A 26,734-nucleotide genomic window follows, 5' to 3' on the forward strand; every position below is an offset into this window, starting at 1 on the left:
GCTGTGGTCATAAAACATGATGATGAAATACTGCCAACTCCCAGCCTTCGTTTGAGTTTGTTAACTTTAGGGTAAACACCTGGCACATTCAATCTGTTGGTGGAAATGGTGTGATTTCTTTTTGTGATTGTGATATTTCCAACAGCCCCCAAATGCAGCATTCTCCTGTGCAGCGTGACTATCTGCGCAGCATGCAGCAGCACTTGGGTCCAAAAATGGTTGATACTTCACGTATTTCAAAGACAAGATGTAATTACAACTAACCCGTAAAGTCAATAATGAGGAATAAAGCTGAAGAGTCGGTCGGAGCCATCGTTCACACCGACATTACGTGTCTAATGTTTGCGGTTGGTGGGCGTACGAGGTTTTGATTTGTGCTGGAAACAGAATGAAAACCAAAACCACTTGAACTGTTGTTGATGTTTTCGCGATGAATTCTGGGCATTTTCCTCCCTCTGCCCCCCCCCCCTCAGGTTCTCCCAACTTCTCACTGCTGCGTCAAGCTGCTGTAAAACAGGCACAAATGCACCGGAAACTCCAAAAGCGAACTTATAGCTTGTATAAAATATTTTAAAAGTGTACATTTCTAATCTGCAGTGGAGTAAAAGCATAAAATTTTAAATGCTTGTATTTAGTATGAATAAATGTACACTGGTGCTGCCAAACACTGAGATGATTTAGTTTTTGTTTATTACAGTTTTTATTAAGTTAATTCATAGATAAAAATATCCTCAACAAACTTTGGGGATAAAAGGGACAAGAGTCCTGTCAAATGAACCACTTTAGTTATTTCTTCTGTCTTTGGAGCCACTTGTTCTGCAGTACTTTACTTTTAATTTCACAACAATTCCAAGGTAATATATCATTGCCTGAGTTACTTTGCAGGCGCTAATTAATTAAACATTAATTAACATAAAATGTAATCAGCTAATAAACAAATCTGTTTATCCTAAAACCTAAAACAGTTCAAATTAGTACACATTAATGTATCAATAAATACAACTCCTTAATATATTGTACAATTCTGTTATACATATTCATTAATATATTAATATGAATACATACATATACATATTCTAAAACAATACTGTTAAAAAGTCACTCTGGATAATGAATATTGTTCTTTTACTCATGTAGAGCATCTGGGTACGTCCGCATATTGAGTGATTTTATTTTGAAAACATCATCCGGAAGCTCTGTGCTGTCGTACCGTCTAACTTGACACCGGTAGATGTTTCACTCCCTCCATTCATTTCACTCGCACAAGTCGCATCCTAGCAGCGGGCCCTCCCCTCCTGTTTCTCTCCGCTTGGAAAGATGGCTGCTCCGGCGGTGGTGAGAAGCTCCGGCCCGGCGCTCTGCCCCAGCTTCGCCGAGGTCTGCTCGTTCCTGGATCGGTACGGAGCGGTGCTGGACCTGCCCGAGATGACTTTCCCGCAGATGGAGAGGTATCTGCGGGACACGACGACAGGTGAGACATCGGCGATAGCGGTGGAGGTAGTGGGGCCAAGAAGTGATAGAAAGCTGCGACACTTGAAACCGAAGGAGAAGGGGGCCACCACCACCACCACCACCATCACCACCACCACCACCACCATCACCACCACCACCACCACCACCACCACCATCATCATCATCATCACGACGACGATGATGATGATGACGACGAAAAATGTTGTGTGTGGCCTGGCAGGCAGCATCAGATTGGGAGTTTAGTCAGTGCTTTCTTACTGGTTTTGGCCCGGATCCGAGTCAGTTTTTCCTGAAAGTCAACCAGTGTTTTGTCCAAGTTTCTAAGGAAAGGGAGAAAACGTAGCGTGCTAACATGAAGCTAACCCCACTTCATGTCCCACACTTTGGGCTGTGTTTTTCTCTGTTGGTGCTAAAGTTAGGAGAAACGGATACAGACGGAGGTACAAAATTTGGCACGGTACACAGAGGGCTTTTACTTGGAGTCAAGTGACAGGTCGTCGATAATGTTGTCAAGGCTGATATTGATCTGTTACCGCTGAACTTGATGTGGGAGCCATGATGCAGCACTGCCGAGCGACCACACACGGGCAGCCTGCTAGCTCCGGAGTGTTGTCAGGTGTAATTTTTCACCGGCCTTGCCTCAGAGGCAGTCGGAGCTGGCATGACATCAATGTCCCGTGTATCCCATGTGTACATCAAGGGCGTACGGTTATGATATTTACTCCCCCTGGTGTATATTTTACACGGCTGTCAAAACTGAGTGAGTGATGTTAGCTAAAAACAGGGGATGTTATTTTTTGGCCATTGGGAGAGGAGGCTGTCAACTCCGCACATGCGCAGTGGAAACTTGGTCTTCTGGCTAACTAGCTAGCATTAAAGATTTTGCCTATTTTAATTGCAGTACAATATCAAAAGACAATTTACTACTTAGTTGTTTATAGGAAATAGATGCTTGAGACTAGTATCTATCGTGTTAGTAGCTTCGCAAACGGTGTCATGCCACTTTGTTTATTAGCTAACTAGTTTTTCATTACCGTTAGTTCTGTTGCCTTAGCTTCTTTTCTTAGCCTCGATTTGTGCCCCGCATGTATTAGCATGTAATGAGTCACAGAGCTAACCTTTAATTTATAGTAAAGTTATGTGTCAGACAAGGTTTAAACAACCCGAGCGGTGGTTTAATGCACTTGCAGCTATTCTGATTAAATTTCCAATATCTCATAGAAACTCTTTTAACTATCGGGGAGAAAAGTATTTGTCCGCTTAACGATAAAATAGCAGTTTTGCACCTTTCCCACAGTTTTGACTCCGTTTTTACACAACTAGTCGGCTGGCAGCCATCTTTGTTTTGATTCGCAAACAGACTCAATATTTGGTGAAAGGACTTAACAATCTTTTTTATATTTTACTGAACTGAACATTTCAGCGCCCAGGTGATTAGAATATTCATTGGGAAATTATATATATATATATCAATTCAGAATGCCGATATGTGTTTTAAACAACCTTGTGAGTTTTTTTTAACATCCCCGGCTACTTTACCTTAGAAAAAGAAATTACAACTTTGAGGAGAATGGGCTGGAGTAAAACAGTCATTATAGATATCTATAGCAGCTAACATTCATACCGCATCTAGCTGTAATAGTTCTCTGACAATTTAAAGTCGGGTATGATTAACTGGAACTACCTGGAACTACTGGGAGCGGTTTTCATAACAGAGAAAACTGGAATTTCCTGTCAATTCGACTGCTCCGTAAAAGTCTCACTTCAGACCAGGCTTCTGCCTGTTTTATGTTCAAAGGTTGGTTTTAGTTATTAGTTAGTTAGTAATAATAGGTTTGTTTGTTTTTTTTGTCTTTGAAAGCAGAGCAGACACTCATAATTGAATCGTGACAATAATAATAACAATACAGATGTAGCATAAATCCTGATAAGAGATGGAACTAACTACTTTCATAACTGGTTGATCTATGGATTATTTTCTTGATTAATCAATGTTTACTAGAAAATATTAAAATAAATAAGGCATAATGACAAAAAATATATTGTTGCTATTTCTAATCTTGTGTGTTTCCAGTTCCTAAGCCCCTTGTAGAGCTCCATGTGAAGCTGCTCAGAAAACTGGGGAGGTCCGTGTCTTCTGACCGCTGGGAAAAATACCTGGCTAAGGTAAGTGTTTGTGCTCTGCCTTTCAACGGTTAGACGGAAGATTTATAGAAGATGAAGCTCGACATATCAGTGTTCGAACTGAGATCTTGTGAAAATTAGCTTGTATCTAATCACTGATTCATGTAGGTTTGCCAGGAGCTGAACAGCACCTGGGCATGGGAGCTAGAACAGAAAGGCTATCAGGAGATGTCCATGGAGTGCAAGTCCAGCATTCTCAAAGTACGAGTTTTTAATTAACTCTACTAATCTGTCATAACAAGCTAAAACATCTGTAGTCAGTTCAGCAGCCAGACTAACCTTCTCTTCATTTCACTTTTTCCTCTTTCCTTACCTTTTAGTATCTCTGTGAGTGTCAGTTTGATGACAACCTAAAGTTTAAGATGGCGATCAATGAGGAGGACCCTGAGAAGATGCGTTTGCAGCCTATAGGTCGGGACCGCCAGGGCCTCTTGTACTGGCTTCAGCTGGACCACGAGCAGAACATCCGGCTGTACACGGAGGAGCAGGACGATCTGGATGGATCCACCTGGAAATGTATCGTCAGGTAGTTCTCTCATTTTAATCTAGTTGACACCTGAGTTGACAGATTGCACCCATGTCTCAGGCTGCAATCACACTGACTGTTTTTACTTTAGAATCTGGAAAAGTGGTTAGATTAGGTTTACTTAGCAAATTTACAATCAAACCCTGACTTAAAGGTAACATAACGTAGCCTTTTCACTTGTTGTGACTGTCCTAGTCCTAGTCCATGCTGGATGGTAGGCTGCCGTCTCATCAGTTCAGGTTCTGCTCTACAGTTGATTCACATATAGTTTGAGCCACTTATTTAAACCGTTTTCTCAGGACCCGTAATGACCTGGCTGAGGCTCTAGAACTGCTGAAAGCCCAAACTTATCCAAACCATAATCAGGACCGGGACCAGACCCAGGCTGGCTCCAGGAGTGCCGTGATTGCCAGCTCAGGTATGTTTGAACAATTAAAAAGTATTTCTTTTCATCATCATCATCAGTACATGTTAGAAATAATTTCACATGTGTTTATGAACACAGAAAATATTTAATATATAATTACAAGAAAATGATTATGTAATATATTCTGAGAAACTGAAAAAAAAAATCAAACCAAAAAAAAAGTCAGAGAGGCTTCTAATATGTTCTCAAGTTAAACAATTGAAAGGTCTGTGTGACACTGTTAACCTAAATCATTTTATTGGTAATAATTTATGATCATGACTTCAGTTCTTCATATGTGTTGGGTATTTCTCATGTTTGATGTGTTATGATGATTTAGGAGATGACGCCAGAAGAGGAATCAAACCGGAACCCTCCGTGACCACAGAGGAAAACACTGGTACTATGAAGGCTGACTCTATAAAGGAAGAGAAAACTCTAAGACAAGGTACTAAATTAACAAAGCAGGATTAGTGGGTTATCCAACTGCCTTTGGGCTTAACTCTGGTTTTCTAGTCCCACAAAGCTGGCTCACTTTAACTTGGGGAGATCACCATGTTAATGCTGCACAGCTAACGTGCTCCAGCCATTACACAATAGTTATTTATCAGATAAAGCAAGAAAAATACAAATTCAGTGAGACCCTAATAATAGTGTTTGCACTCATTTATAGTATAATTAATGTCTGAAAAATATTTCTAGTGTTTCTACAGCTTCTTATTGTTATAAACTGTTCTGTTTATATGATTATGTTATTGACAGCTCATGCAGCACTTCACGCACACTAAACAAATGAACCTGCAGGTATTGCTGTTTCATCTCAGACTGCATTAGTACTTCATTGCTGTTGATGGTGTTTCTAATTAAATACTCCTCTGCTTTCACATTGACATGTTCTTAGACAGATAACAAACACAGGCTACATGGTAGTGTCTGTAGGGCACCAGGACACCCTACAAGTTTGTATATGTCACTGAAAAAAAGGGACAAGAGTCCTGTCAAATGAACCACTTTCATCAGTTATTTCTTCTGTTTTACATGTCAGATAAAAGGAATAAAAAGTATAAAAGTAGTAAAGTAATAAAAAATACAATATCTTTGTGACTTCTTGTAGATTATCATTGTCTTTTTTGTATTATAGTAATAAAGCAGGAGCAGACACAGCCTGTCAGGCAGGAAACCACTGATGCTCAGGTAAAAGAAGAGAAGAAAGACCACAAACCGCCTGTCTTCGATAACCGTGTGAGCACTATCACCACTGTCATCAAATCAGAATCCAGGGATGCTGACACTCTCAAAAACGCTGTGTCAGTCGTCATGGCACCAGGTGTGACGGTGACCAAACAGGAAATGAGCAAGGAAGAGGAAGCTGAACGGGCTGTCGTCAGGAGCAACCAGCAGGCTAAGATACCACTGAAGAAGAGGGAACTAAAGCTTGCTGACAGCTACCACAGCAACCACCTGAACAATAACAGCAGCAGCAGCAGCAGCAGTAGTATTATTGTTTGTAACCCATCAGTCATCCAGAGCAAGGACAGTCATGGCAGAGAGGGAAGGTTACCAAACTCATTAGCGACACCTGGAGGATCAGCCGCCTCTCAACAGCCGCAGCAACTAGTAGTCACTGCTTCAAGGCAAGAGCTGACCAATGGGAGAGCGTCTCTTCTCCTGCCACACAAAGAGGGACAAAATGGAGTCATCGGGATCATAGGCCAAGTTGGTGTTGTAGGTCATGTTGGAGTCATCCGTAGCCCATCTGAGTGTCAAAGAGCCACCAGTGCTGAGCAGCAGGAACAAAATGGGCCAAGTTTAGACCACCGGGGCTGCAGAGCAGTGGAGGAAGAGAGGGAGGTGAGCCGGCAGTCAGTGCTGGTTAGGAAAGGAGCTGCTGAAGGGGAGACAGCAGCAGCCGTAGCAGCCACCGCTTCTCCTCATCATACAGCGATTGAAGCTCAGGCAGCCAGAAATCTCCCTGAAGCCGTAGAGGAGAAAGCAGATTCTGGTAGTGTCTCATCACTGTTAACACTGGGAGCCCAGAGACAGATGGCAGAGGACCAGAGTAAAAAAACTGCAGAGGAACAGTTAGACATGGGGTCAAAAACTGGTCACAGCAGTCATCAACAGAAGCATGGTGACCTGGACAGGAGGGAAGAGAGAAGAGAAAGTGACCACGAAAAGAATAAAAGCACTTTAGGAAAGGTGGAATTCGAATCAGGGAGAACAACTCCACCTCTAAAAGTAGACCAGAAAGATAAAAAGGAACAGCAGGACCACTGGGGAGATGGGGTCAATGGTGGGTTGTCCTCCCAAGTGAAAGTAAAGGACACTGGTTCAGAGGAAAGGCAGCGTCCCCTGGAGGAAGCCTCCTCTGAGATCCAGAAAGAAGGAATCAGGTTGAAGATAAAGATTCCTCCTCACAGGAGAAATAAGTTGAGGGGGAAAGGGGGAAAAGAGGAAGAGAAAAACAGGGAGCAGGAGGTGCAAGAGGAAGGGAGGGCTCTGAGAAGATCTGCAAGGATTTGCAGGTATGTCTACAATAAGACTTCTTGAAACTCCGGGATTAGAGAGTGAATGTTGTATTTGTCTTTGTTTAGTGAAATGACGGGAACAACTGCTGGAATAATTTCAGCCACATCTATACCTTTTTTCTTGAAGATCATCTGCTTTGCCAACCTGCAGGCCGAGTTCGAAGGCAGCTGAGATCCAGAAAAAGAAACCACAATTAAAACAGGCACTGCCCACCAGAACGAGAGAAGACGATGAAGAGGAAGAAGAAGAGGAAGATGATGACGGCGAGCAGAGTCCAACATCAAAGAAAGAGAGAAAACACACTGAAGCCATTGGGCAAATTAGGAAACGAAAGGTAAAATGTTTCCAAGTTTGTGTCCTGTGAAAATGAAGAGATAAATTTAGGTTGTTCGTGTTGCTCTAATTTTTTGTCTGTTTCTTTTTCTCTGTTGAATTGTCAGGGTAAACGGAGGCATCGACGGCCCCGTTGGTCCAACATTCGTTCAAAGAGACGCAAACTGAATGAGGGAGGAGAGGTAGAGGACAGAGGGAGGAAACGAGGACAGGAGGAAAGTGAAGCAGGGAGTGATTCAGAGGAATCATGTAAATCAGAGGAGATTCCCAGCGAGGATGCCTGCACTCACTGTGGCCTGCCCAACCACCCTGAACTGGTGAGAGAAGAGTGTCTGTCTATGTGTTTTACTATTATCAGGGGTGTAAGTGTTCTGAAACCAAGGTCAAAACCACAACACAAGCATTCTCAGTCACAGTCCACAAACCAGAATGTAGTTAGCTACACTGTGAGGTTTTCAGGAACAGTACAGAGTGTTTTGACACTGAAACCATCTAAACTTTGGTAGTTGTGTGTAGTACAATTAAGGGAAATTCTGTTTTTTATAGCAGCTGCAAATACAAAGAGTTATTACTGAGTGATTTCACTGTACGTTTGTGTTTGTGTTCTCAGATCCTGCTGTGTGACTCTTGTGATAGTGGATACCACACTGCCTGTCTGCGGCCTCCACTCATGTTGATTCCAGATGGAGAGTGGTTCTGTCCGCCCTGCCAACATGTAAGCTGTAGAAGGACGGACAGATAAGCACAGAGAAATCAAATCATCTATTATCAAAGTGTGAAACTCCAATTGATGTTAGTTATATAAAACCTCATGCATACGCTGTATAATTCTACACTCTGGTGGTTGGTTGTTTAAGTAAGTTAATTGTGAATTTTATAGTCTTCATATTCACTGCAGCTACAAGTAATAGTAATGCACAGTATGTTACTATTTATTAATTTAGGCACATACTGTGCTTCGAGAAAATCTAAAGTGATGTGTTTGGCTTCACTGTTTCACTGCTTGATATTCCAACACGTTTTCTGCTGCGGTGATGGTTTAAGCTTCTCAGGTTACCACCAGCAGCAGCAACAAATGTAGCTCGCCAAACTTTGCAATATATAATAGAGTATAGAGTGTATTGTCATTGTACAGCAAATTTGAAATGCAATCCTTAAAGTGCAGGGAGAAAAATAAAAATGTAGTCCTCTGATGTACAAGTCCAAGTTGCAGACACAGCTCTGCACTGGCTAGCTATCCAGCTTACCCAGCGTGCCGTTCGGGTGTGTAATCTTATAAACGGAAAATCATTAGTGTTGCATACTGTTTATTTGTCACAATTTAATTTGTACCACAATATTTTGCCCTGAAAAAGAGAGTAAGTTGTGTTTTACCAGAAGAACCTCTATGCTGCCCAGCGCTGACTGACAGTTAGGCTCTGTATTGTTTTCAGTGCTACAGACGGTGCAGTTAGTTACTGCGTTAAAATAAAATGGTAATTACATTGCTTACTTACTTATTTGGTTGAACCTTGCTTAGAGAAATTTCTTTTCAAGTGTTTGATGGTTCATGTGTTTTGTTTTCCTCCCTTTAGAAGCTGCTGTGTGAGAAACTGGAGGAGCAGCTGCAGAACCTGGACAGTGCGCTGAAGAAAAAGGAGAGAGCAGAAAGGAGGTAAACACAGAGATAGATAAGGACACAAAGGTGGAGTTTCAGAGAAACCCTTTTCTGAATTCTGTGGTTTGACTCTCCTCTCCCTGTGTATCCAGGAGGGAGCGGCTGGTGTACGTGGGAATCAGTGTAGAGAACATCATTCCTGTGAGTAAAGCACAAAAGGCACCACAGTGTAATGTTTTTTCCATTGCACCACATCATTGTTAACGCAGGCTTTATAGTTGGTAAAGTAGTTAGTCTGGTGCAGAGCCAGCCCTGGTCTAATGGCTTAAACTCGAAAGTAGATTTTCACACAGTTGAGCTTAAAAGTGGTAAATAATTAGCCAAATAGTTTTTTAAAGTGAGAAATATTCAGTTACGTCAGTGTAGTATGATGCAGCAAAACTGTTATGAGGATCAAGTAAAAAAAAAAAGTTAAATTGCACTTGTTAGTTAAGTTAAGTTGCTGACATTCATTATGTTGGCTGTGACAAGGGAATCAGCTATTTAAATCTCAGTTGTTGTTTCTGATTTAGACAAATGAAAACACAGATATTGTCAGTCAAACTTAACAGACTTGACAATGTGGCCATTTCATGTAAAACAAATATTTTATATATATATTTCCTGTGCAACATAAAAACAGTTGTTGACTGTCTTAGGAGGGAGATGAAGAGGAAGAGGAGAAGTCTGCAAAGAAGAAAGATTCTAAAAAGAGTAAAAATCTGGGAAGGAGATCAACCAGAACCAGGAAACACATCAGCTACAGGTGAGGCTGGCTTAAGGTGCTGTCTCTCAGAATCTTTACTGCATCTTTACATTTCAGTCTGAGGTTCGCAAAACAAAACAATAACAATAAAAGCGTAAAATTTCAGACAGATGCCTTCATCTGTTTTGTTTTTGTGTGTGTGTTTGTTGCAGGTTTGATGACTTTGACGATGCCATTGATGAGGCTATAGAGGAGGACATCAGGGACCTTTGTGGTGGTGAGTCGATGATGAGTTCAGCAATGGAAGCAGCCATTTATACATGTATTTATATTTTTTTATTTTAAAATGCTGATATTTAAATATGATTTGTGGGTCTACACAAGTGAACATGAAAAAACATTCTTCTCCTCCGAAACATTAACATCTATTAACAATAGATTAGTTTTAATTAACAGAAAAATGTAATGACCAGCCTAAGTGTGAGACCATCATTATAAGAAATTCAATCTTAATGTAGTCAGTTCATAAACAAAGCCTAATTTAAGTCCAGTATTATTTTGTTGTTCACAATGCCATGTCATTAAAATTACATTCAGTAATCCAGGATGCCTTGAAATAAGGATTTTAATTAAGTTATAATGACACTAATTCATTTAGCCGTCTCATTTTGTCCACAGATTAAGAAACAACAGTTTGTTGATTTCTGCCAAGTCTATTTTTAACTTCAAACACACAAACCCAGGTACTGACTTAATGACTAAATGACTCTGATGATTATTTTGACGTAGGAACAGGAAGAGGCAGAGACATCAGCGCCATCCTGTCAGAGGAGGGGAAGGAGAGCCAGCGGCCAATCAGAAGCCAGGGTCGTCCGTCCAGGAGCAGGAAGAAGCGGAGACTGAACGACCTGGAGAGCGACAGCACAGCAGTGGAGAGCGAGGATGAGTTCATGCTAAGTAATAGGTAACACACACACACACACACACACAGTGTGTGAGTCTTTCCTCTGCTCTCTGTGTAACCTTATTTATTCTCCTCTTCATCTTACAGCTCAGAGGATGAGGATTTTGGTGTGTCAGGGGCAGATGATGATGAGGAGGAAGATGAAGATGCAGGTAGCGACGTAGGCAGCTGGGACAGTAGGACCCGCCCCCGGAAGATGTTGAAAGGGGTGCCCAAACACCGACCAACCAGGACCCAGCACAGGGGCAGGAAACGGCTAAGACGACGGCAGAGACGCCCCTCAGAGGAAGAGGAGGAAGACAGTGACGAAGACATGGGTGTGTGCCCGATGAAGGGAAACAGATTCTTCTGTTTCATCTTTTGACTTTTACACTATTCCATCTCTTCATTTATTTTACTGACTGAGCAATCAGTTTTAAAAAGCACAAAATAACTTTCTCTGGTTCAAGCTTCTCAAATTTGACGACTTGTTTTCTTCATCATATGTTGTGGTCAAGTTAAAATCTGTGAGACATGACATGATCTATTAGGGGCTGGGGGAGTGAGACAGAGACATGTGGAGGCCGGATGAGGAACAGGACTTCATGGGAATGTTAGAAATATTAACAGGAGTCTGAGGAAGTGGTGGTTTAAGTGGAGGTAGAAACAGAACGAGCTAAAACACAACCACAGCAGGAATCACCAGATTTCTTCATTACTGCTCAGTGAATGACCAGTGATCATTTAAGATTGTCTCCCTCTGTGTTCATCCAGACTCGGATCAGTTCAGCGACATGACCGACTGTGACGCTGACAAAAAGAGACAGGGCCTGAGGCGGGGTCAGCGGCAGCAGGTCAACTATCGCGAGACGTCAGAGTCTTCAGACAACTCCCACACCTCCCCAAACAGGGACAAGGTTAAACCTCGCGGCAGACCACGCAAAGAGCATCTCTCCAGCGACTACAGCGATGGTCAGTCACCACCTCATCATTATATACAACTGTACATTTTACAGTCTTTTACAGTTAAAGGACCAAGTTGCAGTGAATAAACTGGTAAATACTGGAAACAGGAGCTTCAGTAGCTGTTAATGAGGCTTTTTTTGCTCATTTTGTTGGTGTCAGTTGCTCGTCCTTCATCTTTCATCCTTCCTTTCCTTTAGTGTCACCGTCGTCCAGAGACTCTGAGGAGGATGATTATGAGGATGAAGAGGAAGATGACCAGGGAAGGACAGTGAGCAGGAGGAGAAGAGAGGAGGACGTTTTCCAGAGAAACAGGATGAGAGAAAAGAGGAGGAGATACGAGGACGTGGATGGTGGACACAGAGAGAGGCGACTGAAAGGGAAACTATTAGAAGAGGAGGAGGACAGAGACAAGCGGAGGAGATTAAAGAGGACAGACAGAGAAGTGGAGGACGAGGGGAACATGGGCAGGGGGAAGAGGAGAGACATATTGTCCCAGCAGCGTCGCAAACGACTTGCTCAGATGCTAAAGAAACGGCGCCCTTCGACGGACGAAGACGATGACGACGACGACGATGAGTCAGAGTCGTCAGAGTCGTCATCAGAGGAGGATCGGCCAGTCCGCAAAAGACTGAACCGCATCGACTCTGATGATGACGAGGAGGAGGAGGAGGAGGAGGAGGAAGAGGGGGAGGGGAAACAGAAGATTAAAAAGTCTTTGGCTGTAGAGCAGAGGGCTGATAGTGATGCTCAGGTAAAAGTGAGGGCTCGAAGCCCGTCTCCGTCAAATGGACATCGGACGTCCAGAGAGACTGGGAGTCCTGTTGTGCCCAGGGACAATGCGGGATCAGACAGGCCCGGCAGGCACAACGGCCCCTTACATTCACAGGAAGAGGAAGATGAGGAGGAGGAAGAGGGTGGCCAGACAGACTCATTAAACTCTGTGCAGAACAGTCCGCAGTCGTGATGGCTGTGTTTGTGTGAATAACGCTCGCTTATTTGTTTTTATCGGTCAGGTCCTTCACCCACAGACCACCTTTCAAACTGGATCTCTCTCCACCTCTTCCCCTCCTGACTGTCTCGCTCTTCCTCCTCGCTGGTGTATTGTGGTGGAGCGCTACCCGCCATCACCTACTGCACGTCGCTCTCGAGTACTTACTTCCTCTCATCGTCACGGCGAGCTGGACCAAAATCACCCTCACAGCCGAAGTGGCAGCGCTCACACACAGACGAAGTCTCTCGTGACCATATCCCTAAATTCTTGAGTTACTAGCATCTTTCTGGTGGATTGGATTGGACTCTGAAGTCTGTTTGTAACGCATTTCATCCTAAAGCACTTCATCATTCTCATAGCACTTAAAACAACCCACCACCAAGGAGGGTACCAGTGTGAAACTGAACACTTTGGCTCATTTGACCTGATGGTTAGCGAGACGGGACCAGCCTTAAAATATCACTTCTCACTTTCCGGTATCTTCCCATCTAAATAATGTGGGTTTGTTTGTCCAGGTTTTTGTATCTGAGTGTTCTGGTCTCCAGTTCAGTGGATGTGAATGTGACTGAGTAGTCTAAAGGTTGAGGTGCATACATCCACAGTTTGACTTCCAGGTGAGGACCATTGGTTGCACATCACGTTCCATCTCTCACCACAATGACAGAATAACACAAATAGCAGGTCAGAGTCTTTAGATTCCTGTTTGCCTCATTTGTGTTGAGGTGGAGGCAGAAATCTCATTAAAACCTGCAAATACAACCTTATTTTATTTGGTTGAATTGACCCTTTAATCAAAATACTTATTTGTATCCTGAATCATGACTGGAATAATTACGTGAAGTCACAGGATTAATGACAGATTTAATTTTTCTCAAGGTGAAGGCAACATTATAAGGACAGTAATAATGAAGCATTAGTCTTGTTAAGGTGAAACACTGACTACTGAAATTAGTCAGGTCCCAACTCACTGAAACCTGTTCAGACTGGACCTTCTTCTCACAAGTAGTGACGGTGCGTTCAGGTGCTCCTCATCAACAAATCAGAAAAACATCTCAAAAAAGTGATTTGTGTGACGACTTAATTCAAACCATCGCTTTTATGTTTTGAATCAGTTCGATGAATAAGACATTACTTCAGGATTTAGAGTTTTTTTTTTATGACATTTGTGGACTAAATTCATTATTTGAGAAAATCATCTGCAGATTAGTTTAAGAAATGATACCAATATCACTTCAAACACCTCGTAATAAACCGTTTTTACAGGCTGCAGCTAACTGCAAATTGATCTTTATATGCACTAGTTGTCGAGGTTCACCTGACTGTAGACTGGTTCTTATCCATTTGACACTGGGAGCTGAAACACTGGACCAGTTGGACCAAATGTTGAGTTTCACACTGGTCGCTCATTCGCTCACAGACGCTTGGTTTGGTGGGAACATGTACATAACTTTGCCTGTACGCTGTTTCTTGTAAGATAATAGATGTTCTGTTCTTTTAGTCCTCCTGTAAAATATAGTGTTATATTTTCTATATGAAGGAGAGGAGGAGAGATGCTGCAGCGTGTGATGTGAGGATCGTTCCTGTTTGAGATGAGACCAGCGTGGAGCCCGTTCACATGTTCACAGAGCCGAACACTGCATCGTACAGGTTCAGAGGTTTTTAACGTTTCCTCACCCCCACAGGAGTTTTTAAGCAGGAACAAAGCTTTATTTTTTGATTGAGAAAATAATGAACGTCGGTCACCAACAATTTTTTTTTGCCAGCAGCCGTCTCAGTGTCAGTTTACGTTTGTGGGGCCGAAGTTCCTTTACCTCCACACAGTCAGGTCACTGTTCTAGGTTTTAGATGAGTTCCACGCTGCTGTTCACTTAAACCGAGCTCAGGCTGAACACCCCTCCTTTAAAAAGCAAGTCAAATGTTTATTTTATCGTGATCTTTGATTTGTTTTCACCAGTAAAAAAAAATCCAGGAGCAGGATTCTGACCAGAAGTGGATCATGTCCAAACTCTGAACCTGTATTTATCGAACTTTACTCTGAAGGGTCAGTGTATGACAAAAAAGTTGTTCTTGTTCTTCTGCAATAAAAAAAAATCCTCATTTCCTTCAGTGATATTGTTTTCTAGCACAAAATATGGTGAAATCTCCACTTAGAATAACAACAATCGAAAATATTTCTAGTGAACAGTTTAAATATGTAGTGATGGGGTCGAAAGGCGGGAGCAGAACGTTAACCTCGACCTTCTTGGTTGTGAAGTGGAAACAAAACTAGTGAGAGATGTTGTTTGAGTCCTGCTACACACAAATGATACTAAAACAGAGGTGACATCCTCTGATGTGTTCAAGTCACCAGCTGTCATCTAACCAACTCTTCCCCTGAATTTAACAGTAACATTTTACGGCATTTTATGAACCGCTTTTATTTTCCAGACTGTAAACTGAATCCAAAGTGAAGAATTTTTACTGTTTAAGTTTAATGTTGAACTTTTGGCGGTTTGATGAATACGAGATCAGTTTGTGGCTCAGATAGTGATCTGATGAGAAACCAACAAACTAATTCTCATTCTGTCAGATAGAAACTGTCCTGACTTCAGACTGGTCGAGTAAAAGTGTATTTTCATAAGCACATAAAAGAAAAATAAAGTAAAACATGATTTGTTGCCTGTTAGTATCAAGCAGCTTCTAGTTTCTCCAACAGTGAGATTTTACTTGTTATTAGATCATATAGAGACGTATCTTTCATAATTGGTTTGAAAAGTTGAAATTTGCTGTAAAGATAAAAAAAATCTATTTGTCTCAGTGATTTAAATTTAGCTCTGGAAGAAAAACCTGAAGAAAAAGATCAGTCTGTTTATTTTGTGAGTAAAAACCAGCTTCAGAAAAATCTCTACTTTTGGTCTTAAACACAGAAGTTTCTCTGAGAAGATTTAATTGCTGATTGGATCATTACAGGATTCATCCTGGTCGTGCTCTGGAGTTTCCTGCCAGCTGAATCTTTCGGGTACTTTCCTGTGGTGGTTCAGGTTCAGGCTCAGGTTCAGGTGTGGTGAGACTCAGCACTACTTGGACCAGATAAAATGCTCATTAGCTGTTTTCTTCTCACAACATGTGTCGGGCTGTGAAGTTATGGTTTGGAAAATGTCCTTAAATAATTTCTGGGCTTCTGAAAATAAAATTTCAATTTAGATTCAAACTGACAAAAAAAGTATTTTTATAAAGTCTAATTAAAAATTAAACCCTCTGCTGACTGTTTAAGGCTAAATTAACCACCCAACCTGTTTTAGCAGTAAGAGGAGATTAAAGTGTGTTTTGTTCAGCAGCCCAAATTCATCCGTGTTCACTGCTGTGACAGAATCTGTTGTTTTTTTTGTGACCTGGATTCAAACAGGACCAGCTGGGTGTGAACATGGCTCCTTCCATTTTCTCTGTTGTACTGTTACTGTAGTATCACTGTAACATAAATGTTTTCTAAGTTATTAAAACCAACATCCAAGGCATCTCCTCAAAAATATACTGTGTCTGAGCCTTAATTCTAAAAAGTTATTGGGGAGAAGAGGATTTGAAGGTTTGAAACATCACAAGTGAAATCACATATAAACCTAGTGAATCCTACACAACTTATGAAAGAACAAACTACCTTTGATTGTTTAACTATATTGTTTTGTTCAATTATTATTACCTGGGCACTACTTAAGCAGCCTTTTACTGTGGCAGGTGGAGAAAAGTGGCAGATTTACAGGAGAGGGTGTAAACATGAAATGTTTAGAATTTATTTTATGAAAAATTACCTGAAACAATTATCAAAAATTATTATCATTGTATTTTTTGTAAATCAAATAATCTATTCAGTTGCAATTATACTGACTATTGGGCAGTGTCAATATAACAAAAGCTAATATGTGTGTATTGATGACGAAAGTAACAGCTGTGAAATAATTGTGTTGTGTAATAAAAGTGCACTATTTCTTTATTGTAGTGGAGTAAAAATAGAAGTTTCATAAAGGTAAATTAATAAAAAATATTATATCAGAACTAAGAAACAGCTTTAAACCTGTTTCTAATTTTACAGTAATAATATTACACTCACGTGAATGTTGTGCCATCTAGTGGCCACAGTCCGTAACTACAGTTGAACAACAAGTTTGTAAAGTCAGACGAAGTTACACAGCATTGATACTTCCGGGACCAGCTTTCAAATTAAAAGGATACCGGAAAACTAACAAGGTAAAAATAATGAAATTATAAATGTTTTGAAATCAACCTAAAATTGGTTAAATTATTTTATTCCATGAGAACAAAACGTTTTATTATTTTAGTTTAGTTTCATTATTTCTGTCATCGCTCGGACGTATTGACAGAATCTTTTAGGTTCAGCTGACATCAACATTAATGAGGGAGATAAAAACAATTGTATTGACACAGAATGGACTGTATTCTTTGGGCCTTATTGGGTTCATATGGCAACGACCCTATGAAAATGGCAGTCATTTTCATCGATTTACTGAATCAAAATCGTCGATATTATTATTTTATATTTATATTTAAAACATAAATGCTTCTGGAAATTCACACCCACGATTAAAGTTAATAAACTAAATGGAACCTTTCACAATAAAAGTCCTAAATATTCAGTGGTAGTTACACAGTGTGACCACGGGAGGGCACTAAGCACAGATTATTCTTATTGAATGGACGTATTGGACAGAACTCAGCGTCACTTCTTACAGCAGATTGCAGCAAAACACGCGTCCGAATCGAAGTAAAAGGTCCAAATGAGAGAGGAGCGTCTTAAAAATGAGGCACAGACGTTTCTGAGAGCTGTTCCTATGGGGACGTGGATGTTACGCACATTCAGACGTAAGGACGCTGTTCGTGGAGGCCACGTGGTCTACGTGCGGAAACAGCGACTCATCTTGCCGCGATATTTCGTCTTTGACAGTCGGACGCTGCGCAGCGGTTCGCTCCATCAACACTTCGCTAACTTGAGTGTTTGGTGACTTTGCGCCGCATTTATCGATTCTCTGGGCAGTTTGGGTTGTTTATTAATGACCGGGGAAGAAGCAGCCCTTCCGGTTCGCACTTTAACCGCCTCCAGCTGTCGAACAACCATACTTATTTAATAAGAAGTTGTCCGGGCTCAGCGCTGAATCCAGCGAGTGCAGCTTCACTTTGACGCCGGAGTATTTCTTTATCTCCTGCGGGTCCACAGACTTTGACGATGGTTTTACTAAAGAACCTCCGTCCTCCCACCGACGGCGTGCGACACGAGCAGCCCGAGACCACGGCGGTGATGGACGGCCAGAGGCTGGGCTGCGGCACGCTGTACGTGGCTGAAACGTAAGTTTTGCACGTGGCGCTCGTTTTTGTCTTTAAACCACCTGAGTCACGTCCAGGTGTGTGTTTCACCTGTGGTTTTATCGGCATAGATGTTAAATTATTCCCACAAACGGTGTAAGAACAGATAAAACAGCTCTAAAACAGCGCTAGGTCATGTCAGGCGAAACACTTCCGGAGCAGCCTTTTTTCAAAATAAGAGCTTGAAATTGAGTTGTTGGAAAATAAATCTAAAGATTCAAACGAGAACTTTGCTTTTTACAACTTTTCATTCTTTTTAAGATATATATTTTTTCATTTGCTAAAATAAACTACAATAAACTGAATATTTAGTTTTTTTTGTAGATTTGGTCAAACAAAACAAGACATTTCAAAATGTGGCATGTTCTTCTTTTATAACCATTTATTGCCAAAATGCTAAGAGAACATGAAATGAGAATAATTATGTTACATTTTTTAAATAAATATAGACAAGAACTGGAGAGATAGTCTGGTACAGTATAGCTGAAACAATTAGTCAGTTATTTGTAATTAGGTAATTTACAGGAAAATAAACATTCATATTTTGATATTTAAATATTATTTGTATTTAAATTGTTTTGATAGAATAATATATATAATAATATTTCTTATTTCCCTGCAGCGAAAAAAACTATCAGCTGTTTGTTTCTTTTTCAGACGTCTGTCGTGGTTCGATGGCTCTGGGATGGGTTTCTCTTTAGAGTATCCCGCCATTGGCCTACACGCCATCTCCAGAGACGTCAGTGCTTACCCACAGGAACACCTCTACGTCATGGTCAATGGAAAACTCAGTGGTGAGAGAACTGTGTATCAACTGTATTAACTTTGATGTGACGTCGTTGTTCAGGTGAAATCAGTTTCTTGTAAACTCTTCTTTGGAAACTGTTTGTTTCCACCTGCATTTGTCCTAGATGAGAATGAGGCAGAAATGACAGAGAAAACAGAAGCAGCAGCAGCAGCTGATGATGATGAAGGCGATGAAGACGACGACGGCAGCAGCGGCGGGGGTGATGATGGTGATGAAGGAGTGATCACAGAGATTCGATTTGTGCCCAGTGATAAGGGAGCTTGTGAGTGACCACACTGATACAGTACATCAATTTCCTAACGTATCTCACAGGCGCTGATTGTTTACTTGAAAAGACTTTTTGTTTTTTGCAGTGGAGTCCATGTTTTCAGCGATGTGCGAGTGCCAGGCGCTGCACCCCGACCCAGAGGACGAAGACTCAGAGAACAACTTTGAAGGAGAGGAGTACGATGTGGAGGAGGCTGGTAGGACAAACACGTACACTGAAAAACTCATGTACTGAAGTATTGAGACACAACTCCAGTGTTTGTTGTTTGTTGTAGTAGTAGGAACATTTTCACTATAATAGAGTTAGTTTTTCTCTTCTTTGGAAACTGTTTGTCTTTATGTCTTTTTATTAGAACGTAAAATGTTCACTCATCCATTTTCTTGTATCTGTTTGTTCTTTTCTCTCTGGTTGTCTGGACTCTTCGGATGCAGAGGCAGGTAAGGCGTTCAACATTCATCGCGACACGTTTACACAACTTAACACCATCAGAATAATTTATGGAAAGTTGGCACAATCTGTCAGATACTTATGAACATAAAGAAAAAAGCTGTAATTGTTCTGAAAATGAAAGTAAAACGTTTCCAATTAGTAAATTTTTACCAATTAGTTTGAAAGGAGCCTGATATTTTTATAGAATAAACCAAAAGCTTAATAAAATTAAGTTTTCAATGAGATAAATGTTAAATAGGTTTCCAGTAAGGTTTTACCAACTGTTCAATACCAATAAAATCACCGGAACACATTTTTCTCTTCCACCTTCCAGAGCACGGTCACGCCGACGTCCCGACCTTCTACACCTGTGACGAAGGCCTGTCGGCGCTCACTCAGGAGGGCCAGGCCACGCTGGAGAGGCTGGAGGGCATGCTTGCCCAGTCGGTTTCTCAGCAGTACCACATGGCCGGGGTTCGAACTGAAGAAAGCAAAGCGGAATTTGAAGGTTTGAGTCAAACACAAAAAGCAGCTGGATGTATATAAATAGTGTCCCATAAGTTTTCTTAGTGGTTCTTTGTCGTTTTTTATAAGATTTAATTTGTGATGCCTTTGAAATGAGTGAGGATGTGCTGTGATGTTTAAGGAGTAGCTGGTAGTTTAGTTACAGAGGCTAAAATATTCATGGATAATTCAAATGGGAGCACTGAGTTTTTTGTTTTCGTTGACAGATGGTATGGAGGTGGATACAGCTGCGATGGAGGCTGGTCAGTTTGAAGATGCAGACGTCGAGCACTGGTGAGTCTCCATCATCAAACATCCGAACAATCAAACTGCTGTCACAGTCCGACCCCCCTGCCTCACCCCTGCTCCCCTACACTGGGAGCATTTCACGTGTACGTGTGGCTGTAAATTACAACATCTGAAAGCGGAAAGCTTTTCAGGTGCACCAGTGTGGGTTAGCACTTGAAGAGAGCAGATCTGAAAATACAGTTAGTGTTTGTGCTGCAGGATCTCATGTCTCTTCAACTCCTCTCTGTGACCAAGGGTGGAACTGAGACACTGTACACAATTACACACAATATTGTTAAACGAACAGACTGTCAAAATGGCAGACATCCAGGTTCTGGGGTCTCCTGTACTTTAATTATATATTTAATTATATAAATATTTCCTCTCTAGTTCAGCACTTAGCATTCATCAGAGCAGGTCTTGTGAGGCGTTAAAGGACAATAGGAAGTGTAGGTCATCTTTGTTTCTGAAACTCTCTCTTTTCTTGGTTCAGCACATTTGTCTCCTTTATGATTATTAAATATAAAAAATATAAATATATTGTATTTCATTTGAAGTTTACATCGACCTTCTTGCTCTCTAAAGAACGACTTTGGTCGCGCTCTAATTAACAGCTTTCAGAAAATCCTCCTGCTTGTCTAAAACCTGATGCAGATCAAATTTAAACGCAGTTAAACTCAAAATCAATTATCCTTTTTCTAAAAGTGTCGAAGTCATGAACTTTATCAAATGTGTAAATAAGTTTAAATCACCAGGAGTTGGCAGGTTGTCATGTCTCACTCTTTCTGTAGATGGACGTCACCTCAACAGCCACCGTGTGATGGGTGAGGAGGACGGCAGCACTTCTTTAACGCTCTCAGCTGTTATTCTTACTCTCTTGTTCTAATCATCAAAGCTTTTCCTAAACCTGATCTCACTAATGTTTCTGTTTGTGTGTTTAATTGCACATATCGCGTAGTGTTGTTAATTTTTCTGCTCTTACTGATTTGTCAGTTTCATATGAACAAAATGGACAGTTCTGCACTTCTGTGATACAGACAAGTTGGCTACTGCACACTATTGAGATGCAGCCCGAGAGCCCAGATCCTATTGCTGTAAAAACACTTTGTTTTGTACCTTAATACAAATGTAAAATCTAATTTTCCTGCTGAGGAGTGTCGACGTCTTTGTATCAAATTGTCAATAAATGCATAGTTTTTGTACAAGTTTCTTTGCTGACTACAATTCAAGCTCCACTACATTTATTTTTTAATACAAGACGGAAGTGTCATTAACGAACCTACAGAGATATAATCAGAATAAAAGGTGAGAATAGTGATTTTAAAAAAGAGACTGATCTGAAGCTTCTCAGCCAGTTCAACAGTGAGTCAGTGGAAATGGTTCAATGACTGATCATAATTAGCTTTTGTGTGTTTTTTTATGGTCTTATTTATGTTTATGTGGAAACAGTTTAGGAGAAAAGAGGTCTTGTAATCTTATTTAATCTTTTCAGTTTTTAAAGAGAATTCAAAGACTGTTAAAGTCCTAAAATGTGTTTAAACACATTCTCAACTTTCCATTATCGATTAGTTGATTCATTAGTGAAATTACACAAAATGAATCCTCAGTATTATTTCAAGTTGTATGTACTTACATGCAAACCATGCAAAATTCTTTTAGTTATATAAATAAAATACAAGGTGCTGTTTTCTACTGGTTGCAACTGAACTTCCAGGTTCTTCAAGATTTTCTTTTCCTGTCCAAAAGGTTCAGTTTGGTGAAAGTCTCTTTGTTTTATCTGTAAATGTCCTCCTTTCCTTGTTGCCTTTTGTCTCTCCTGTTTGTGCTTTTGCATTTGTGCATCTGTTTTGTTGTTGTGGATACAAAACATCCTCATCATTTGTTTGCTATTGATCTTTGAATGTCAGTGGAGATTCTCGGTCACACAGGTCACAGTTATCCCTCAAGTGCAATTTAGGATATCTGGGCTTGAAGAGTCAGACTCACTGAGGGAGAGTCCCAGGTGTTTGACAGGGGTTGAGGACGTGGATTGTTTAAGAGGATTGTTTAGTGTGACATGTGGAATGATATTTGTGCTCTTACTGAATCCAGCAGCACCATGACCCAGACTGAGAATCACCACTAACACAAAGTTTCTAAGTTTTGAATCTGACAGATGTGAATGAAATAATCACGACCATGATGCTGTTAAAGTCAAAATAAGGCGAATGATGTTTCCAGGGAAAAGAAACGTTTAAACTACTGTTGTGTTCTCTACAAACGAGATCATGGTCCCTTAAAAAGTCCTCTGTCTCTCAGGCATAATTCAAATCAGCGTTGTTCTTATTGGAACTTGTGATGACTGAGGTCGGCGGCAGCTTAACAGTCTGTCACAAACAACATCTCCACAAGTGCTCCGGGTTTGAAACTATGCCAGGAGACATTCATGTCCTCTTCTTCATCTCTGGGCGCTGATGCTGAACCAGTGATTTCCTCGACAGCAGAGGGACGAGTTTATCGAACAGCAGCACAGAGCTTATCATACCTGAAGAGAAGAAGAGGACAGATTTTAATATTTAGAGAAGGTTCATAACAGGCTTTAGAGTCTGAAATATTAGATGTAAAACACAGTATTATTCAAATGGGAAAGAATGAGGAAAATATATTTTGGGTGAAGCAGAGTGAGTCTGAGTTAGTTGAGTTTGAAGACTTAGTGTCTTCAAACTCAACTAAAATGGAATCAATATTCAGTGTAACTCTGGAAAACATCAAAATCACTGTGACCTCCTGAATAAGTGGAGTAGATGTTACACAAAATAGAAATATTCAAGTACATAAAACATTATTGAAGTGCATAAATAGATATGCATAAAAAGTAGTTTATATATAAAGTATATGAACTACTCCACCTATAACATGGATCTAGATTAACCTCAGTTCTATGATAAAAAGACATTTCCATACTTAAAGAAGAATGAGTTGTGAAAGTTGAACAGTTATCAGATTTGTCTCATTTAAACGCGACCGACCAGCTAAGTACCAGAAACTGACTGACAAATATAAAAATGATGTAGTGTTATATTTTATACTAACTTACATCATGTCTGTTCTGCACAGACTCAGTTGTTTGATGCTGTTTAATCTGTTATTTGTTTAATCAAAGTATGGATTTGCTATTATTTGGTGTTTTTAGTACAGATTGGACCAAGTGATCAGACCAAAGCAGAACTTACTGTAGACATCCTATAATATCTTGTATAATATCTTATAATATAATATCTAATATAACATCCTTAAAATGCTTACTACTGAAAACGTCCATATGATTCTGTACATCCTTGACTTTATGGTGTAAAGTGCTTTGTGGGGATTATTTTGTGATTTTAATAAAATAATTTACTTCCTCTACTAAAAGGCTGCTTCAGAAAATGATAACAGAGTGGTGAGACTAATCTCACCCAGAGCTAAAACAAAAAAAGTCTCTGCTTCCCAAGACCTTCACAGACCCACAGTAGAAACCCTGATACCAGTGTTCATCTTACCCAGCAGCGGGCCCAGCCAGTACACCAGGCAGTACTCCAGGAAGGAGTTCCCACTGCAGGGGAAGTGTGTGGAGAAGGCCAGCGCTGGGTTGAACACTGCTCCTGTCAAGTGGCCACCTGGACACACAAACACATTTATTACTGACAAAACTGCTCCCACCTAAACAAAAAGAAGAAAATCACAAAGCTAAATTTTAAAGAACTCAGGAATAGTACACGTGTTCTTCTCTTATAGCAAATTTTAACATTCATTTGTTCGTCTACCGACTTCCTAAACTTTTTAAATTGGATTATCAGTTTCTGAGTTTCAGAAGAATGTATGAATAAGTTTGTTTTTTCACTCAGATGTTGTTTATCCACAAATAGAAGATGCACAAAGATCAGACTGAGTTCATCCTGAGTTCAGACTGAGTTCATCCTGAGTTCAGACTGAGATCATCCTGAGTTCATCCTGAGTTCAGACTGAGATCATCCTGAGTTCAGACTGAGATCATCCTGAGTTCAGACTGAGATCATCCTGACTTCAGACTGAGATCATCCTGAGTTCAGACTGAGTTCATCCTGAGTTCAGACTGAGATCATCCTGACTTCAGACTGAGTTCAGACTGAGATCATCCTGACTTCAGACTGAGTTCATCCTGAGATCATCCTGAGTTCAGACTGAGATCATCCTGACTTCAGACTGAGATCATCCTGAGTTCAAACTGAGATCAGACTGAGATCATCCTGAGTTCAGACTGAGATCATCCTGAGTTCATCCTGAGTTCAGACTGAGATCATCCTGACTTCATCCTGACTTCAGACTGAGATCATCCTGAGTTCAGACTGAGATCATCCTGAGTTCAGACTGAGTTCAGACTGAGATCATCCTGACTTCAGACTGAGTTCATCCTGAGATCATCCTGAGTTCAGACTGAGATCATCCTGACTTCAGACTGAGTTCATCCTGAGATCATCCTGAGTTCAGACTGAGATCATCCTGACTTCAGACTGAGATCATCCTGAGTTCAGACTGAGATCATCCTGAGTTCAGACTGAGATCATCCTGAGTTCATCCTGAGTTCAGACTGAGATCATCCTGACTTCAGACTGAGTTCAGACTGAGATCATCCTGACTTCAGACTGAGATCATCCTGAGTTCAGACTGAGATCATCCTGAGTTCATCCTGAGATCATCCTGAGTTCATCTTGAGATCATCCTGACTTCAGACTGAGATCATCCTGAGTTCAGACTGAGATCATCCTGACTTCAGACTGAGTTCAGACTGAGATCATCCTGACTTCAGACTGAGTTCAGACTGAGATCATCCTGAGTTCAGACTGAGATCATCCTGAGTTCATCCTGAGTTCAGACTGAGATCATCCTGACTTCAGACTGAGTTCAGACTGAGATCATCCTGACTCTGCAGTAGTTCCTCCTCAGGTCACTTTGTTCTGATTTTTCTGGACCCCCTCACCTCTTCACAGTATCTGAACTAAAACACTTTCATACCTGCGTAAACTGATGACGTGATGACCGCGGCTACCGCGTGCACGCGATATTTCTCCTCCATCGATCGCGTGTGCGTAATCGCGGTCTGAACCGCAAAGGCGCACGCGAGCTCCACGGTGGCGGCTTTGGGCAGGGGCGCGTGAATTGAGCTGATGCACCGGTAACCGAGCAGCTTATGGCGCACGTGCAGCCCCGACAGCCCCATGCCCCAAATCAGCGCCACGGCGGCGCGAGCAGCGGCGGCTGCGGCGAACTGGCACGCGATCCGCCGCAGGGCACACCAGCCCGAGGTCCTCGTGCGGTACGCGTGCTCGAGCGCACCGCAGGGGTTACCGATGGCCCCGCTGAAGGTGAGTCCGTGGACCACCGCCGCCAGGTACGTCAAGGTAAGCGCCACGCGGGGCTCGATCCCGCCCACTTCAGACAGCAGCTTCAGCTCGTGCGTGCAGCAGCACAGCTGGAAAGTGGACACGAGCTCCGCCGCATACAGAGAGAGCCCGGTTCCGGTGAGGATCCGGTTCAGCAGCCTGCGGGTCGCCTCGCTCAGCGCGACAATCCCGGCCAGCAGCGACAGAGACACCGTCAGGTCCGCAGTCATGTCGGCGGCTGAACGCAGCTCTTTGTGGGGGATGGTCCGTGGCTTCAGCCGCTGGGAGACCGAACCGGTGACGTGTCCTCCCTGGATCTGGCCTCTCCCCCTGAATCTCACAGTCTCCAGCCGATGGAAGCCTCGGTACCGGACTTCTGTGGTTTTACCCCAAGGACGCAGGGAGCGCTTCAGTCCTGGAGGCTCACATGGTGCGGAAGTGACTGAGCTCCGCAGTCCTCCTCCCTCCTCCACCCTCTCCTGATGATCTTGTGCTGCACTCTAGTTTCCTCCTGCTTCCTCTTCTTCCCCCTGTGCTTCTTTTATCCTCCTTTCATTCTTCTTCCTCTTTCCAACCCCCAAACCTCTCACAGCTGAAGATGAACTCCCAGTGTTTACACCCACACAGTCCAATGTCTGTGTCCAGAACTGAATCAGCTGGACATGGTTTAGAAATCTCCACCCCTGTGTGTGGAGGGCAGTGTTCTTAATAACAGTGTAACTCAGAGGACGTTTGGACCCACTAGGACCATCATGTAATCCGGGGATTGGGGGGCAGTTAAATCCAGAGAATAGGTAAAGCAGATGGGCAAAATAGCCCCTTTTCCTTTAATCACAGGTGGAGGTTACATATTTCTGACACTGTTTGACTTGTGTCATTTAATGCTGATGCTCATATGTTTGTATGTATGTCGGGATCAGAAAAGTATATCATCGTTATTATTATTTTTATTCCCTCTACCTAGACAGCTCTTCCGGGGACATAGTCCCTCCAACGTGCGAGTCTTCCTCT

General features: G+C 41.7%; 3 protein-coding genes across 6 annotated transcripts; 2 read left to right on the forward strand and 1 right to left on the reverse strand.

Annotated features, from left to right (window-relative positions):
• The first annotated feature begins 1,249 nt into the window (after positions 1 to 1,249).
• rsf1a (remodeling and spacing factor 1a) lies at positions 1,250 to 14,794 on the forward strand. 3 transcript variants are annotated; one of them, XM_026373368.1, is made up of 19 exons: positions 1,250 to 1,471; positions 3,548 to 3,639; positions 3,766 to 3,858; positions 3,978 to 4,183; positions 4,483 to 4,601; positions 4,930 to 5,037; positions 5,731 to 7,114; positions 7,245 to 7,452; positions 7,559 to 7,768; positions 8,062 to 8,166; positions 9,026 to 9,105; positions 9,201 to 9,249; positions 9,747 to 9,853; positions 10,006 to 10,070; positions 10,583 to 10,757; positions 10,845 to 11,074; positions 11,511 to 11,708; positions 11,900 to 12,068; positions 12,114 to 14,794. In XM_026373368.1, exons 1-19 carry the CDS (start codon positions 1,318 to 1,320, stop codon positions 12,664 to 12,666), a joined length of 4,305 nt encoding a protein of 1,434 aa, XP_026229153.1. In that variant the 5' UTR covers positions 1,250 to 1,317; the 3' UTR covers positions 12,667 to 14,794. The 3 variants fall into 3 exon arrangements, with proteins under 3 accessions (XP_026229153.1, XP_026229138.1, XP_026229146.1); XM_026373353.1 differs by having other exon boundaries at positions 11,900 to 14,794; XM_026373361.1 differs by having other exon boundaries at positions 7,269 to 7,452; positions 11,900 to 14,794.
• A 2,788-nt stretch (positions 14,795 to 17,582) lies between these two features.
• clns1a (chloride channel, nucleotide-sensitive, 1A) lies at positions 17,583 to 21,547 on the forward strand. 2 transcript variants are annotated; one of them, XM_026339010.1, is made up of 8 exons: positions 17,909 to 18,027; positions 18,703 to 18,839; positions 18,957 to 19,115; positions 19,207 to 19,317; positions 19,553 to 19,558; positions 19,885 to 20,058; positions 20,282 to 20,348; positions 21,134 to 21,547. In XM_026339010.1, coding segments are annotated over exons 1-8 (774 nt in total). In that variant the 3' UTR covers positions 21,135 to 21,547. The 2 variants fall into 2 exon arrangements, with proteins under 2 accessions (XP_026194787.1, XP_026194795.1); XM_026339002.1 differs by lacking the exon at positions 21,134 to 21,547 and having other exon boundaries at positions 17,583 to 18,027; positions 20,282 to 20,352.
• A 260-nt stretch (positions 21,548 to 21,807) lies between these two features.
• aqp11 (aquaporin 11) lies at positions 21,808 to 26,438 on the reverse strand. The gene is made up of 3 exons (XM_026338990.1): positions 25,356 to 26,438; positions 23,864 to 23,980; positions 21,808 to 22,866 (listed from the first exon to the last, which is right to left on the reverse strand). The coding sequence occupies exons 1-3, from the start codon at positions 25,951 to 25,953 to the stop codon at positions 22,766 to 22,768; spliced, it is 816 nt and encodes a 271-aa protein (XP_026194775.1). The 5' UTR covers positions 25,954 to 26,438; the 3' UTR covers positions 21,808 to 22,765.
• Between the last annotated feature and the right edge of the window lie 296 nt (positions 26,439 to 26,734).

This window comes from Anabas testudineus, chromosome 13 (assembly GCF_900324465.2).
Source record: "Anabas testudineus chromosome 13, fAnaTes1.2, whole genome shotgun sequence".
Classification (NCBI taxonomy): Eukaryota; Metazoa; Chordata; class Actinopteri; order Anabantiformes; family Anabantidae; genus Anabas; species Anabas testudineus.